Source organism: Homarus americanus, unplaced genomic scaffold, assembly GCF_018991925.1.
Source record: "Homarus americanus isolate GMGI-L3 unplaced genomic scaffold, GMGI_Hamer_2.0 scaffold57965, whole genome shotgun sequence".
Classification (NCBI taxonomy): Eukaryota; Metazoa; Arthropoda; class Malacostraca; order Decapoda; family Nephropidae; genus Homarus; species Homarus americanus.
Window position 1 is genome coordinate 2,978,806 of NW_024725031.1, and position 17,052 is coordinate 2,995,857.

At 38.0% G+C, this 17,052-nt stretch overlaps 1 protein-coding gene across 2 annotated transcripts; it reads right to left on the minus strand.

The window, feature by feature from the left end:
• Positions 1–2,193: 2,193 nt before the first annotated feature.
• Positions 2,194–14,993, minus strand: LOC121864639 (P2R1A-PPP2R2A-interacting phosphatase regulator 1-like). Of its 2 annotated transcripts, none has more exons than XM_042363750.1 (6): positions 14,887–14,993; positions 10,560–10,791; positions 8,047–8,128; positions 4,734–4,895; positions 3,894–4,378; positions 2,194–2,980 (listed from the first exon to the last, which is right to left on the minus strand). In XM_042363750.1, exons 2-6 carry the CDS (start codon positions 10,751–10,753, stop codon positions 2,290–2,292), a joined length of 1,614 nt encoding a protein of 537 aa, XP_042219684.1. In that variant the 5' UTR covers positions 10,754–10,791; positions 14,887–14,993; the 3' UTR covers positions 2,194–2,289. The 2 variants fall into 2 exon arrangements, with proteins under 2 accessions (XP_042219684.1, XP_042219685.1); XM_042363751.1 differs by having other exon boundaries at positions 2,759–2,966.
• Between the last annotated feature and the right edge of the window lie 2,059 nt (positions 14,994–17,052).

Sequence of the window (17,052 nt, forward strand, 5' to 3'; positions counted from 1 at the left end):
GATGTTCATATTGGAATACTGAATTCAACATGTATGGTAGTTAGTGGTAATCCTGGATAAATGTGGGTGGCTGGAGGGAACCACGACCCGGGGCGAAGAGGTGACATGGGTGACCCTACTAGATCAGTCATTTAATGAGAGCAAAATGTAAACAATGACAGTAAAGGATCAATGTTGCCAGACAATGTAAGGAGTAGATTGACGTCAAGTGACCTTATCAATCTCATGGTGGCTGGTTACAGTGTGCACCTAATATCTAAATTCATTTGGGCTGAACATTATCATAAAGATTGTTAATCACTTCAAGTTGTAAAATTACCTGCATGTAAAATATGCCTTAGATTGACAATAAATGAGGATGTTCTGGTGAGAACATTTCCCAACATGCCACCCCTGTTTTACCACAAACAAGAAGACCCGCTTCACTTGCAAACCCTCTCAGTAGCTATTCTGTCATCTACCTTCGTTTTTCTCATGACTCAGTAAGAGAATGTCATCTGCAAACATGTAGTTATTTAAATACTGTAATGTCCATTCATATTAATCCCTGTGGTAGATCCCTTGAAGATGTCTTCGAAATATGTTAAGAATAATTTCAAAAAATGTGTGGATGTATACTCTTGGTTGTTCAACACCTCGCCTCATGCCTGCGATTAGTATTTCTTATACCTCCCCTCCCACATCCCCACACTCCTATTGTTTGTGGTCACAGACGGCTTCAATATACCTTATTTATGTTTACATTAATATCAATAAATATATAAGGATGTTTCCATCTCTTACAACAGATGATCTAATTCCTGCCATAAGCAAAATTGGTAGAGGAAATATAAGGTAACACCGGTTCTCCTACTATCATTGCCTAACACCACTTCCACCATGCTCATCTTACCAAGGGAGGGAGGGAGGGAGGGGGCAAGGTTATGTGTCCGCTATTGTCCTGGTGGTCTAGATAAGAGTGGACCCATTACACAGGCTTTAACTAAACACACTAATTATAAATCTTTAATATAAGTGCATACCCATATTCTTAAATCTTAATCTACCTTCTACCTCTTCCATCACCATTTATCCATCATATGCTAAAACAATACATGGCAACTACATCACCACAAAACTCAGTGACACCCGCACTCCCCAACCCTTAACCCTCCTCCTTCCATACCTTCCCCTTTCCACTGCCACACACATATTGTTACCATATAAACAAATCTCTGTCTGATGCCTTAAATTCCCTGGTCTCACATTCACAGGATTCCCATTTGTGGGTGAGTGTCTAACATGGAAATGTCCGGGACTGTACACACATGGTTTTAAAGTGCACATAAGTTCCATGTGGATTTATCACTCAGTGTAGGTTCATCCCTCAATTCATACACATGACTATTTAGTCATGTGTACACAAAGGTGTTATATGTGATAACAGACGAGTCTACAGTGAGAGAATGAAGTATCTTCCCAGGGTTTTGATGAGTATCCTGTACATTGCAGAACAGTTGAGCCATCGACACATGCTTGTGTGAAACCTATAAACAGTTGCCAAATCTGTGGAACCTTGCAAAGGGGTCGCCAGTGACACCTTTCACTGTGCTGGGTAGTCAGGTTTCATTACATCTTGACCAAAGCTGGGAGGATACTTCATTCTCTCACTGTACATACTGTCATATCACATGTGACACCTTCTTTATGACAGTTATGGGTTAACAAAACTGTTATCACTTATATGACAGTTTTAGAGTGGCATACAAGTGTCATATCACAAGCGACATCTAAATTTCATCAGGTTTTATGACATGACAATATGACATGACAAAGAGTACATATGCAAATTAAATGTTTACTGATATATATATATATATATATATATATATATATATATATATATATATATATATATATATATATATATATATATATATATATATATATATATATATATATATATATATATATATGTGTGTGTGTGTATATTGTATACTCATTAAATGTTTACCGGTATATGAGTTATAAGTCATAGATCATACTAAATGGCATCATATGACAGGATATTGTTTTCTTCTATGATATTGGATATATACTGGCATGACACAGTCCTTACATATTACCCTGGCATATGACAGTTCATGATAAGTATATGACAGTCACAGATCATGTAAGATACAATGTGACATAACAGGTTTTCACATTTTTAGATATATTATGTTACATACCTGTACTGGTATGACACAGCCCTTACATTACCCTGGCATATGACAGTTCATGACAAGCACATGACAGTCACAGCTGATGTCAGATGTCAACAGGAGGTTGGGTTATGGAGTCACTCAAATCCATTTCTTGAAATGATTTAGTGTCATTCAATGGGACATCATCCGTCACCATCGCATCACTTGAACTACTAGTGTCACTTGTGTCAAGGCTCTTGGCTTCGGCGTCATATGATGTGACATCTCTAGGACTGTAATGCTCCCTCTGGGCTGGGTTGATCCCCCTAGACCCATGGTTTTGGCTTGAAAAATTTTCATTTTCATTCTGTGGTAAAAATCGATTTCGGGTGCTACAGTTGTCCCGATATTGTCCGCTCCGTTCCTGCCCTGAAAATCGGTCATTATGATTCCGGGAAATGAACCGATCTTGGGTAACCCCAGATCGGAACTCCTCGGAGTGATCGGGATCACCAAAAGACCGATTTCGTTCACGGTTATCAAATGATGAATGATTTTGCCTGACAAACCTATCAGTTTCTTGTTGGTTGCCAAACGCAGATGTGTGTTCGGTGCTCAGCGCTGGTGAGACGGGTTTGAACAGGTGTGGTGGAGCTTCGGGCGTGAGTACGGGTGTGTGGACACCTGCCTCGATGGGTGAATATGCTTGCGTTGACAGTCCAGGTGATTCAGACGAGCATACCGATTCGGGAGTCCCCACACTTCCAAGCGAACCTGGTCCCCCTGGGGTAGGCGAACTGTCTAGGGACCCAACACTGAAAATCATTATCATTACTCTTATTACTGCATTATTATTATTTTTTTTTATAGTAGCTTTAACATTATTACAGCTATCATCATCATTATCATGTTAGTACTGTAGTACAAATAGCACCTGACAGCTCTGTCAGCTATCCTTGGTCAAATCTTCTTAGTCCTTGCTATTGTTGTAGACCTGCATTGTCAAGGTACACAGAAAACTGTATACTGCATACCTCTATGGTCTACGTACAGTCGCTCAAAAAAGTATCTGAAAAGTGGGGTCCGATGGATGTCAAAACAAACATTGCCAACGCCTGCTGTCTGGATACTGTTGCCTGGTCTTCTGCCATTTCCCCAAAACATACAACCTATGTGTCATATTTCCATGAACAATATTTTCAGATACTTTTTTGAGTGACTGTACACTATATACCAGCATTGTCTATACACATGCTCAAGTGTATACAGTACCGGTACCTGCATTATTTGTATACATGCTGAACTGTATACATGCATTGACTATATACATCTGAACAGTATATCTACAATGTCTATATACATAGCAAACCAACTGTAAACTTGTATGATGATTTTAATGAAATATTATTATTACTAATATTATTATTGTATGAAACTTCACACATCTACAAGTAAGATTACATTAGGTTACTCTAGTAGTGGAATAAATAAAATTATAAAATAACAGAGCAAAGAGACATGCAAGATGCAGAAATTATAATAAAATCTCTGAAAAACATCCAACACTGTCTTTATATATTAAAATTGTGTTTAGTGAAATAATACACATTCTCCAAAAAAATCAGATTCTTTAATTAATATTTGTAGGAAAAAGAAATTAAATTGTGTTAGGTTAGGTTAGGTTAGGTTAATCTTATTATCATCATTACAAAAAATTTTCCACCTTACCTATGTGGCTGCGTTATCAAGAGTCCCCCAATGCATCGGTCAGGTGCGCAGGTGGACGCCCGCTTATTTGGCGTAAGAAACTGCTCGCATCGATCATCCACATCCCACTTCCGTTTCAGTCCAGCCCCTAGAGGTGACGGCCGTAGAGCTATGGGGCTTAGACTTCTACGGGTAGCGAATGTCTTCTTTGTCGGCGATGGGGATGGGCAAAACGACGTATTTCGAACATGCTGTTGAAGTGAAGGTGAGAAACACTGTCTACCAACACCCCGAGTTGGTGATGCACCGCAGCCAGTCAGAGGAAGGACCGTTGGAACAATCGTTAAGTGGAGAGGATCAGTGAAGTCCCGTCGGATGGATGTCATGGTCGACGTCGTGCCAGATGTGTTGGTGTTTACATTAATTGAGACGTTAATTGGGCTGGATATACTCGCTGAGGTGCTTCCTGGGGCTATGTGTGCTTTAGATCGGCCAACATCTTCCGTCTGTGGAAGTTAAAGCAATTTAGTTGATTTTAACTTATCCTAACCTAGCCTCAAGCAATCTAAGCTATCCAAACCAAACCTAACTCTAATTAACCTAATGTAATGCAACCTAACCTAAACCTATCTGAACTTGACCTAACCTATCTGAATTTAACCTAACCTAAACTAACCATAACTTCACCTAACTAAACTTAAAAACCTTAACCTAACCTTAATCTAACTAAACTTAACCGAAACTAATCGAAGTTAACCCAACCTAACCTAAAGTTAACCTAAGCTACCTAAACTTACCCTAACTTAAAAATTCTTTAACAAATCTAAACCAGTCTAAAATCTCTTTAAAACAGTTACTCACTAAGGTCAGGTCCTCCCATGATTGCGATAAACAATCAGTGATCTGTAGAGTTGACTGGACGGTCCGTTCATGGGCTGCTTCACGATTGACCACATCCATCCCTTCCTCGACCCGAAGCTGACAGACACGTAAGGCCCCACTGCCTTTTGAAGTGCCTGGAGACTAAAAGAGACAGTTTATTAATTGAGAGACAGAGAATGATTAGATTAAAACCAACACATTCTAAAGGTCCAAGTTAACAGGAAGAGAGACAAAGACAGACAGACGTATACACAGGACATATTTAATGAGAGAGAGAGAGAGAGAGAGAGAGAGAGAGAGAGAGAGAGAGAGAGAGAAAGAGTCTTCCTCAATCAATACAGGCGGTCCCCGACTTATGACGGGATTAGGGACCCAAATCCAAGTCGAAAATTATTAAATAATACATAGAAAATCTAAAATGGGTGTCTCTTTTTCTTCTCAGCACCACAAAACTCTCACTTTTAAGCTTGCCAGTCATTTTAAAGGGAATTACAAACGAAAATTTTGTCAGTACACAGCGCAATCACTAACGTCGGGACTCGAAAATACTTAATTTGACAAAATTTTGGTACGACTGAGGCGGTCGTTTGTCCAGGTGGTCATAAGTCGAGTGGGTCGTAAGTCGATGAGTACCTGTATATAAATTACATATACAGTGAGTTCTGCTATAACGCGTGTTTTGTCAAAGCAAATTGTCTGCAACGCGATTGATGAATAGAAGAACGATATTTGTAAAACGCGAACACGTGTTGGCTGTAACGCGATTCCACTCGAACGGTTTAAGTGTATACAGTATTGTCGCTTGGCGAGGGGTTATGCAGTGTTTACAGTTCACGTTCAACATCACAGACCCATAAGAGAGCAGTTTATTCCCTCACTCTTAGAATTGGTTCGCCCATAATGCTGCACATGATTGGTTAGCTATAAGTTCAACACACATTCATCCACAGAAAAATGGTAAGATTTTAGGTAAAATAATTCAAACAATGGTGACGGTAATCCTCCTGGGAAGAGAGTGGAAGAATAGCATGTATTGTGTCATGCATGTCACACGCACACACACACCTGGCTTATATTTATTATTTAATATTTATATTACTAATGATGAGACAGACACCATTAGAGGATCAAATGAGAATATAATGAATAAATATCATCAAACACGAACACGGCAACAAATAGACCCACCCCTAACGACAGAGAAGAGATTACCCTCTGATTCAGATTGTCTTTTTTTTTTAAGTTAAATTATATATTGTAATTTGTTCTATTATTTAATAGTTTGTGTTATATTACGTGTGATGAAACATACACCATAATAGGCTGATCATACAAGAATACTATATAATTATGAATATATAAAAACAAACTTGCAATCGTGGCAATGGACGGTCTCACCCTCCCCCACCTCCAGCATGTTTACACATCAAGTGTCATCTCGTACCTTTTAGCTCTCATTAGGCCTATATCAAATCTGATTAGACCACTGTACAGTATCCCCATTTAAAGACAATACAGCATATACTGTACTTCAATAACAAATAAGGTTTAACATATTTTATTAAAAATAAATAATTTTTCATGAACTGTCATTGTAGCATTGCATATACCATATATTGCGGCCTATAAGTCGACCTTTGAAGCTCCAATGACAAGGGGGCGTCTTATACAACGAGTATAAAATGTTAACCTCTACGTATGCTCCACCACTAGCATCAGATCTTTAATTTACCTTACTGGTAGGTCTCAGTCACTTAATTTCCAGCACTCATAAAGTTTTACTGAACTGCAGCACTTTTCCAGAAAGTAACTGTTACTGAACTCAGCCTAAGCTCAGTGTTTACAATTGTCATATTATGGGAGTTCCTACACATACCAACACCATTCAGTGTTAACTACGGTTTCTTACAAACAAACATTACTAGAGCACCAGGATTTTGTAATGTTTATATGAATGTGGTGTAAAAATGTAAACAAGGCAGAAGCCTGAGAATGGCTGGTTGGCCTGCAGCAGCTCGGTCAGTGTTGCCAGCACTTGTTCGTGAATGTCACTAGATTCATCCCTAGAGTTGCTACAAAGTTGCTAAATATATAAAAAAAATCTGGAGAAATACTGGTACATATAGAGTTAAGATATTATTTAAATTGACTAATTGTTAACAATGACTTGGCTAAATGCCAAAAACTGTCTCAGGTGGCATTAAGGGTAGACAGTGAAAACAACACTAAACTGACAACTATGAGGTAAACAGATGGACGACCACTTTCTCCCCGTTATACAATAGTCCTCGCACTCTACATGTATTTATTTATATGTACCAGTATTATTATTATTATTATTATTATTATAACTAATATTATTATCTATTTATACAGTAGAGGGGGTCCTCGTTATCCATGGTTAATTGGGACCAGAAAAACGCCCCTGATAACGAGTCCATTTAAAGCGGGGAATTAATCCCATAAGAAATAATGGAAATAGGTCAAATTGGGACCATGACATTGCACACGACACTCAAAAACATTTTATATAATATCTTTTAACAATTATTTACTTTAGAAACACTTGTTAAACATTTGATAACACAATATTTAAAGAAATTATTTAACTTTATAAGTTAACTAACGTCCTCAAAATTCATTGGGGTCGGTGTGTTGAGACAACATAGGTTGTGCCTACCGTTGCTGGTGCACACCCACTTAGTGGTTCATTGAGACAAAATACTTATTATTATGATTTAAAAATAAATAATTTTAACAAAATGCTTTTATTTACTTAGCTTCAAAGGTAGATTGTGATTGTGTGTGTGTGTGTGTGTGTGTGTGTGTGTGTGTGTGTGTGTGTAATGTTGGAAGGTGTGTGAGTGGTGTTGGGGTGTGTGGGTGGTGTTGGGGTGTGTGGGTGTGTGTGTGTGTGGGGTGTGTGGGTGGTGTGTGTGTGGGGTGTGTGGGGTGTGTGTGTTGGTGGGTGTGTGTGGGTGGTGTGTTGGGGTGTGTGGGTGGTGTGTTGGGGTGTGTGTGTGGGGTGTGTGTGGTGTGTTGGGGTGTGTGGGTGGTGTGTTGGGGTGTGTGGGTGGTGTGTTGGGGTGTGTGCAGATTGCATCTCTTAAAATACAAATTTAAGGGTCATTGGGGGGGGGGGGCTAATGAGGGGCCGCTTAGTGCAGCAAAAGTCTAGACAATTGGCAAGTCCTGATCCCCTTTCCTCCAAAATTGTCCGGACTTTTGAGGGTTTAATGTATAATCAATAATTATGATAATTAGCAACTTACTAACAATTTACGATAATTACCAGGGGCGAGACGGGCCCAAACGATGCACTGAATCGTCGAACTCGAGGCTGTGTTCCCTGGATGTCACCCAAGGCTCCTTCTCTGTAATGGTAGTAGTAGTAGTAACTGTCTGTACAAGCTGAACTGTATACCTGCATTGTCTATATACCCTGTACATGCTTGACTAAACATATACTATACTCATATTGTACTCAAATTAATTGCTATATTGCAAGGAATCCAGCAATGCAAGTTATATTCTGCTAAGTCAAGTCTGTTACATTTTTAAGAGAAAACTTTAAGCCAAAAACAACCTTCATTCCCATTAATTGTTATCACCCACCGCCAGTTGTGCCTCCCCTGCTGGCTGGGTAGAGGGGGAGGGGGAAGTAGGGTGTTGACAGCCAGGAGGGGAGATTAATGCATACAAAGTTGTCAGGGACTCCAGGATTATAAAAAACAAGGAGTTTAGGTTTTTTGCTTATAAAATGTCACTGACTTGACTTAGCAGAATACAAATTGCATTGCTGAAATTCTTGAAAGATAGCGATTAATTTGAGTATAAACTTCCCATAGTTTGCACTAGACATAAAAAATGAGTACAGTAATTAACTTAGTACATTTGGGTACTAGTTGTTATAAATTATGAGGTTGCTCATCAGTTGTGGTTGCAGTTTCAAAGCTTTGTGACATCACTAGTGTATAATGCATCTCCATATGCCCTGGTTTATTCAATGATCGGTTGTGTAAGCACAAAAATAGCCAAATCGAGCCATCACGTATCAATTAATTTAAAAAAATAAATTATAAAGTAAATTTTATAAGTCAATGGTTTAGTAGTGCTGTTAATGTGTGTACTGTTTAAGTGTCTTGGCGTGTCACGTCAGCTCGGAATTACATTGATTTATTACAGTATTATTTTACTTTTTTAGTAATGTATGTACAGTAAAACCTCGCTAAGGCGGACTAATTGGGGGGAGGGGTGTCCTGGATAAGAGGTTGTCCGGCTTAGGGCAAGTTTTTCCAAAATGACCTCCATTTTAAACAAAAATCGAGAACAACACCATTGTATCCATTTTTTTTGAAAGAAATACATGTTTTTTAATAAAAATTAATAAAAGAAAGTAATGCACACAAAGCACTGTACACTTACCCCCCAAAATGGAAGACAGATCAAGCTGGACATGCCTCTCACTGCAAGAGGCTTGCAGTCACTCTGAGTATGAGCACTTTGAAATTCCATATTCAGCCCATATTTGTGAGTCATCTTACAAGAAATTATGTCTTTTTTCTTTTTTCCAGATAATTTTGTTCGGCTCAAGAGGGGTCCGCCTTGCGGGGTCCGCCTTAGCGAGGTTTTACTGTACATTTAAAGAAATATTTATATTTGCACAGTAATGATAAACAGACAAAGAGCAGAAAAATCCAGAGATACCCAAGCAGTTGGTCTTCCCACCCACGCACCAACCATGGGAGGATGTGGCTAAACATGGTGCATTCTTTCATAATGTTTGGGGTGATTTACAGATTTTACAATTTTTTTTGTTGAATTTTCAGAAAATTATCCTGATTTTCAACCCCGGAATTTGTTCCCGAACCCAAAATTTAGGGAATATACATTTCTTTACACACAAGTTAACTGGCTCAGTGAGGGAGGGGAAAACGGTCACAGAGTGTGTGGGGGGGGTAAGGGGGGTTTGCTAAGGAATCGACATCCCAGATGGTCTTCATTACTATGGTGAAACAGGGAGGGTATGCAAATGGCGACTGTGTTAAACTTTCATTTGGCTTTTATTTACTGATTTGACAACACAATATTTTTTGCTGGTAATATTTTTATTTATTCCTCACATTTCCTGGTACGGTATATACTATTTTAAGAAAACTATGGCCACGTTCGTAAGTCGGGGACCCCCTATACTTGCATTGTCTAAATACTGTACATGCTGAACTATACTGTATACACTGTCCATATACATACTGAACTGTATATACAGTACAGGTACTTGTATTATCTATAGCTATACATGCTAAAGTGTATAACTGCATTGTCCATATACTATACCTGTATATGTAAACTTGTATGATGATTTAACTGAATTATTGTTATTATTATTTTTATTATTATTATTAGGAAATACAATGTTTCTCTGAATATTGCAATTTCCTTGTGTATTAAATTTTAAGTAACTAAATTTAGCTTAACCTAACCTAACTTGACATATCTTAATGTAACTTAAACATGACCTGATTAACTTATCTTAATATGATTTAACCAAACTGAACCATAACATAGCCTAATTTAAGACATCCTAACCTACTATAATTTAACCTTCATTATGATGATGCCACTTTTAATATTTTATTTGGCTAATGCCAGACAATTTTATTCAGCTCAAGGGAAGCCCATACAAAAGGGATTAATAGATTATATCCACTAACCTACCATAAACTTAACCTCCCTTAACCTAACCCAACCCAACTAGTCCAAACTTAACCTAACTTGACATAAATCATCCTAACCTAACCACACCTTGAGGCAGAAGTCGAGGGTGGGTTGGATACAGCTCCCTGTGGCACCAATTGGTTAATCATCGGAGCACTACTCGACCGCTTCAGCTTGTTGCCACTTGACATAACAGCTTGACTGCTGGAATGAGTTGATGACGAACTGCCACCACAACCCTCGCTGTCCGACACACTCGCTCCGCTGAGATCAACATCCATCGTTGGTTCTGGCCTGGGGTTCCCCTCACCACCCTAGCCTATGAGGGATGGTAGATATTATATATATACAGTACTGTATACACTATATATATATATTGGGTTGTATGAGTTAAGTCAAAAGGTTAAAAAAAGAAAAACCATCAATCTAAATCAGTTTGGTTTTTATATGTAAAATGTAAAAGGAATGAAGTAAAAATTAAACAATTGTTATAAACTAACCAGCCAAAGAAACAAACTATCTTATGCCTAGTATGTCACAGCAGCTTACATAATTAAATGCAAAAAAACTTTCACTTTCATAATGTTCACCAGTCCATGTTCTCACAACAGAAATTACAATATTTATTTTGTATGTGAAACAACAAATACAAGTTTAAGATATGCAACTTCACTTTGCTTACCTTACATGTATACAGTACTGTTGAAACATGTAGGGGTTGTGGTTAAGTAAGAAAGGCACTGATAACTTGTTTTGGTTTACTTCACAGTTGCAAATACATTGTACAGTATAAAAAATAAACCAAAACCAACTAAATCACAACACTATTGGATACAACATAACATTTAATATTTATAGAAATCAAACACTACCGTTTCTTTGTCTTTGCTACATTACATATTGCAAACAACTGGCTGTGATTTAATTAAACATCTTCGTCACCATGACCAGTGTCTGCATTCAAATACTATAAAAAAAAAAAAAAAAAGTTTAGCTGCTTTTTCTGTACCAAGGTGGTTCCTTAGTTTCCAATGAACAAGTACATAGTAGGAGAAGACTGGAAACAGTAGTCAGTTAACAGGGGAATTTTTAGAATTTTTTACAAATCAGATTGAAAAAAAAAATTAAATGAAATAATATCTTTTTCAATTAAAAAAATAATCAACAACCCTGGATTATATATAGATAAATATATAGATAGATATACACTAGATAGATAGATAATTAGTTAAACAGAAAGATATATAGATAAACAGATAGGTAAAAAGATATACCAGTACACTGTATACTCACTTTTAAGCAGATACCGATTCTTAGATACTTTACCGATGCCGATACTTTGATACTTTACCGATACCGATACTAATAGAAAACTTAAATTATTTAAACATAAGAAACAAGCTTAATGATGGCTAACTACAGTAGTGATATCTCTGTTAGCCGGAACAATTGGTGCAGAGCACTTCCGGGAATAAGAGATTTCCGGGTAACGAGACGACTCTCTCAAAGCCGGAAAAAATCCCTCATCCCCGAAATTTTCCAAAATTTTCCAGGTAACGGAAAAATGTTCTTTGAAGTTCAAGAAATTACCCATTACATCATCTCTCGAACCCAGAAAAATATCCCTCATCCCTGGAAATTTCCGGGTAACGGAAAAATTTTCTCGGAAGTTCCAGAAATTGCCCATTACATCACCTCTTGAAACAGGAAAAATATCCCCCATCCGCGAAATTTTCCGGGTATCAGGAAATTTTTCTCTTGATTTTCCGGAAAATGTACCTCTCAGAAAATCGTTCCCAAAGCCGAAATTTTCCGGAAAATACAGGCTTTGGGAACGATTTTCCGAGAAATATTCAATTCCGGCTAATAGAGAGTTCCGGGTTTGAGGGATTCCGACTAATGGAGATATTACCGTACTCGTATATGTATGAGATAAGATCGGCCGATGAAACAGAAATCTTAATTTTATTCTGAATGTAAAATATACATCTGCTCGGGACTCAGGGTGTGCAGTAAGACTCTGGAATCTCCTTTGTAGAAAGTGAAAAGCATTTGTATTTTTTTTATTTCCTTAGCAAATTTAATTTGAAATTGAAAAGAAAAATTACACATGTGGTGCCACGCCACACAGGTATGAATAATACACAAAATAGAAAATTCTTCCCACTATATTGAGGAACAAACTACAGGTACAGTAAACTCCTGATAACTCGGCATGGATGTGATCTCGCAATGTATTAGTATAACTCGGGAAATGCCGAGACATGTAAAATTATCTGGGAAAATCTCGGCATATCTGACCACCTGCATCACCTACCATAGCTCTGTGTCACCTACCATGGCTCTGTGTCACATACCAAGCAACTGTGTCTCTTACTATGATGCTTCATTCTTCGCCTGCAGTGCTTGTTTGTGTTACATTTTTACATTTCGTAATTGTACACATACATAGGTCGATAATTTTTTATTGTTGCATTTTTGTAGGGGGGAAGGGGGGGGGCAGAAGTGCCTCAATAAGACGGAATTTGTGATAACTCGGCAAGGCCAGAGCCCCGTATGTGCCGAGTTATCGAGGGTTTACTGTAGTTCCAAAACTTCTACAGTATTTATGACTTGGTATGAATTTCTGCTTCTGATATAACTCATTATGTAACTACGTATCAATATTCCAGTTTTAAGTACATTTAAATAAAAGTAGCTAAAGCCAAATTAGCCAAATTTGTAACTCTGGACTTTGAAATTTATATGACTGAAGATAAAAGCAGTTATAAGTCTTCAAAACCACATTTACAGAACCAAGAAACGAAGACATAAGGTAGGTAAAGTACAATCAGTAGTAACCTTATTATTAACTTACATAAGGAAGCATTGTACCAAGTTTGAAGTATTTTCAAATCTTATTCCATTTTAACAAATTATTGAAAGCCTTATACAATAGAGAGACTAGCAGTAACTTAACTAGAAAAGCTTAAAATATTCAATTTTTGGCTAATTATTGAAGAAAGCAATACAATAGAATCTCAAGTTTAGCGAGTTTTAGATTCGCGATTCATATGTTTCACGTCACTTAAAATTTCCAGCCTCTCAAGAATAGTGATTTTCATTACCAGTTTCGCAAGTCATTGTCGAGTGGAAAGCACGCACTGTCACGGTCTTTTGTTATCCATCGACCCGCCGAGTGTTTTTGTTTACGGCGCAACAGCAGTTAGTTTGAATGAGCAAGCGAAGCAGTGACCTTCGATTATATAACCCATTGTGCTTACGTTTTGCGAGATTCTTCTTTAACTATTAAAGATTCTTTGTATTCACGATTCTTGTGCCTCAGAGATTCTTGTGTATTAACAATTCTTGTGCATTAACGATTCTTGTGTATTAAGGATTCTTGTGTATTAACGATGAGTAAAGTGTGTAATGTAAATGTCGGGAGCGGTTCTGGTGGTAATGATGGCCATAGAGAAGGTCAACAAGGAAAACCCCAAGCCAAGTGTGACTACCGTAAGGGGGTCAAGAAGAGGATATACAGTACACCCCTAATGAAACGAGAGATGCTGGAAATGACCAAAAGTGGTGCTCGTACCTGTGACATCATACGTAGGTTCAACTGCCCTGAATCAACCATACGTTCCCTTAAGAAGAACAAGGAAGCCTTAACTGCTTTTGTGAATGTATTCTCAAGATTTTCTAGTAGCAGGACGTTTGCATATACTTCAAAACGAAACCTACTGCTTGTTATCACAGAACATTACCTTCACAAGTGGGTGGAAAGAAAAAACCGTACCACAGAAGAAACGCGTTAACTCTACACCATCGTTCAATGCTTCTGTTGGTTGGTTGGCTGCCTTTAAGAAGAGTTATTAAAGGAAATGTTATTATACTCCGAGTCTTCTTAGTCTAATTAAGGTAAGCACTACTGAATCCAAAACTTAAAATACTATAAATTGCTGGATAACCGAAGCGATAATTTTAACTAGGTTAGGTTAGGTTTTGTTGGGTTAGAATTTCCTTTTTTTGTGATTTTCTCTTAAAGTAGTCATGAGTGGAAGAAATACCATAGAAGAAGTCTTACAATTGTCTAAACTACTGTACTGATTCCAAAACTTAAATCCTAGGTAAAAATCGCTGGATGACCGAAACGATAATTTTACCTTATTTTAATTGATTTACGGGGTAATACTTACATGGTTTTTCCATATAGTGCCTTAACATGTGACAAAAATGAAGAACTTAGCAAATAATTAAGAAAAAGACGATATTATTCTCAAGAAATCGTTGGTGCCAGATCCTATAGGACATGAGTGGACCTTATTTTATAGATTTTAGGGTATAATTGTACGTTATTTTAGGGTCTACTGAGGTAAAATTACGTGATTTTTCATATTTTAACCACAGAAATGGAAGAAAATGGAAGACTTACGGAATAATGACGAAAATTGCCATTATTGACGAGATCAAAATGTAAACATAAAGTTGGATGTGTTCTAGCTTTTGATTGGTCGAGCCGCCAAGCCGCCAGCCAATCATCGTTCAGCTCTCACGTGACGCAGAAGCTTTAAGGGATCACTAATATAAATGTTTATACGCAGAAGATTTATAAACGTTTACTTTCTGTATCTTTTAATTTTTAAAAATATATGATATCTATAATATTGTTAAATATCGTTCATAACTCTTATTTAATTTCGATAACATGACAGAATATTTCCTTTCGAACGCGGCTATATTTTACTGGATCGTTAACCGTTTGGGTGGTCGGTCATGTTACCTCATGTCAAGTACTGGTCATGAACTGACTACTGAATATATCGGAACTTGCTCCAGTGATGGTCAAATCTAGCCTTGAAAGAGCTGACACTCGGTCCTGCCGCAACACTCTGGAAGATTGTTACCAGAGTTCATAATTCTCACTCCGAAAAGGTTTGCCCTCACTGATTTCTGGACCTGTAGCTTCTTTAACCTTGAGCTGTGACCCCTTGTGGGGCGGGCGTTCGCCAGCTTTAGGTGTGTTATACACTTGGATTAGGTCGCTCCTTCCCCGTTTGTAGTATAAGCTAGGCAGCTGCAGGCGTTCTGATCTCTCTGGGTAGCTGAGGTCCCGTATAGTCACCTGTATCATATGTGACATGTCTCGCTACCACTGCTCAATACACGTGCAACATTGTAGATAATTTCAGCTCCCTCCAGCTGAGACACGGGTACGGAGTCTGCCAAAGGCTTGAGATGCACCTCTGATCCCATGTTAAATCTCCTCATCCATGTCGGGTTAGGGTCATCTCGTACCCAAGATAAATCGGACCCAGAAAAGTTAACTCGTTCCCAACTCACGAAATAGTCGTACCCAAGATTACTTGCACCCAATTCAAGAGTTAATCCATACCTATTACTGCAGTGGCGGTGTAGCAGTTAAAAGTGAAGTCTAGGTGAAAATGAAGTGTTTGCCCAACATATCGTACGGCACTCCCGGCAGAACGCTCTGAGATTCCGTGGTGAGCAGAGCTGGTGAGTGGCGAAGACAGCATTATAATAATAATAATATTCGACTTCCATGCATATGGATGTATAATAATTAAATTAATTAATTGAGTTGTTGGAAATGAAAATGCAGTGAAACCAGAAATATTATAAAATATAGATAATAAAGGGAAATAAATAAATACCAGTCCAGTGCATAAGTGATATAATAGGCTAGTAAGCTCTAATAATGCAATTAATTAATTTAGTTTTTAAAATTTAATTTACTGGTAAACATAAAAGTCTTCAGTTTTTGTTTTTTTTTGTGAAAGTTAAATAGCAAATTCGATGGTGTGCAGAATGAACCTGGTAGAGGTGTGGTTATATTAGTGAGGAATTCTCTTATTTCTCTTGTAGACAATGTAAATTTCTTGAATGATCATTTGTATGATAAAACAGTATGGTGCGATATCATGAAAAGGAAAAATATACTATTGGTGCTGTGTATAGGGCTTCTATTACAAGTTGTGAGAAGAATCTTTTATTGAATTACCTAAGTTGTTTCCTTTCCTCATGGACGTAATGTTAAATCTCCTTGTTTTGCTCTACTAAGATACTATTCCTGTTGTAAATATGTCTTTTCGTGGATGTTTGAACAATCCAAACGTATTCTGCGAGGCTTGACTACGACGTTTTTTTTTTTCCATAAGTAGTATGTTAGCCAGTCTACAGGGGGGGGGGGGCATCGAGACAGTGTTGTACTGTTCATCGCCTCACGACCCAAAACCACATTTTTTGTAGTATCCCCTAGGTCATGGGTTAGTTAGACGTCGTCCCACCCTCTCCCTCCTGAAGGGAATGGGATACCTCACAGAGTCCTCCACCGCCTCCCCGTCCTGTGGACCGTCAGTGACACGAGACTAAGTGTGCTAACCTAGGTTGTTATCCCCGTGAAAAAAATCACGTGTGGATGCCTGGTTGCGACAATAGCAATCCTGGCTGACCTCTCAAACCTACCGTAAATGGTTTATCAAGTCACGCTTACAGAGTTGTCCTGCCCGACACCCTTCTACAGTGACCGTGATCGACACTACTAGATTAGGTGTGATTTAAAAGTTGAGCGGTGGCATGA

What these genes read in the sequence shown, in the direction of transcription:
- LOC121864639 (XM_042363750.1), bottom strand. Translation starts at nt 10,753, where the DNA reads ATGGATGTTGATCTCAGCGGAGCGAGTGTGTCGGACAGCGAGGGTTGT. An exon ending in TTGGGCCCGTCTCGCCCCTG is followed by an intron (nt 4,896 to 8,046) that starts GTAATTATCGTA and finishes TGTCTCTTTTAG; the next exon opens with TCTCCAGGCACTTCAAAAGG. An exon ending in CATGGGAGGACCTGACCTTA is followed by an intron (nt 4,379 to 4,733) that starts GTGAGTAACTGT and finishes TAACTTCCACAG; the next exon opens with ACGGAAGATGTTGGCCGATC.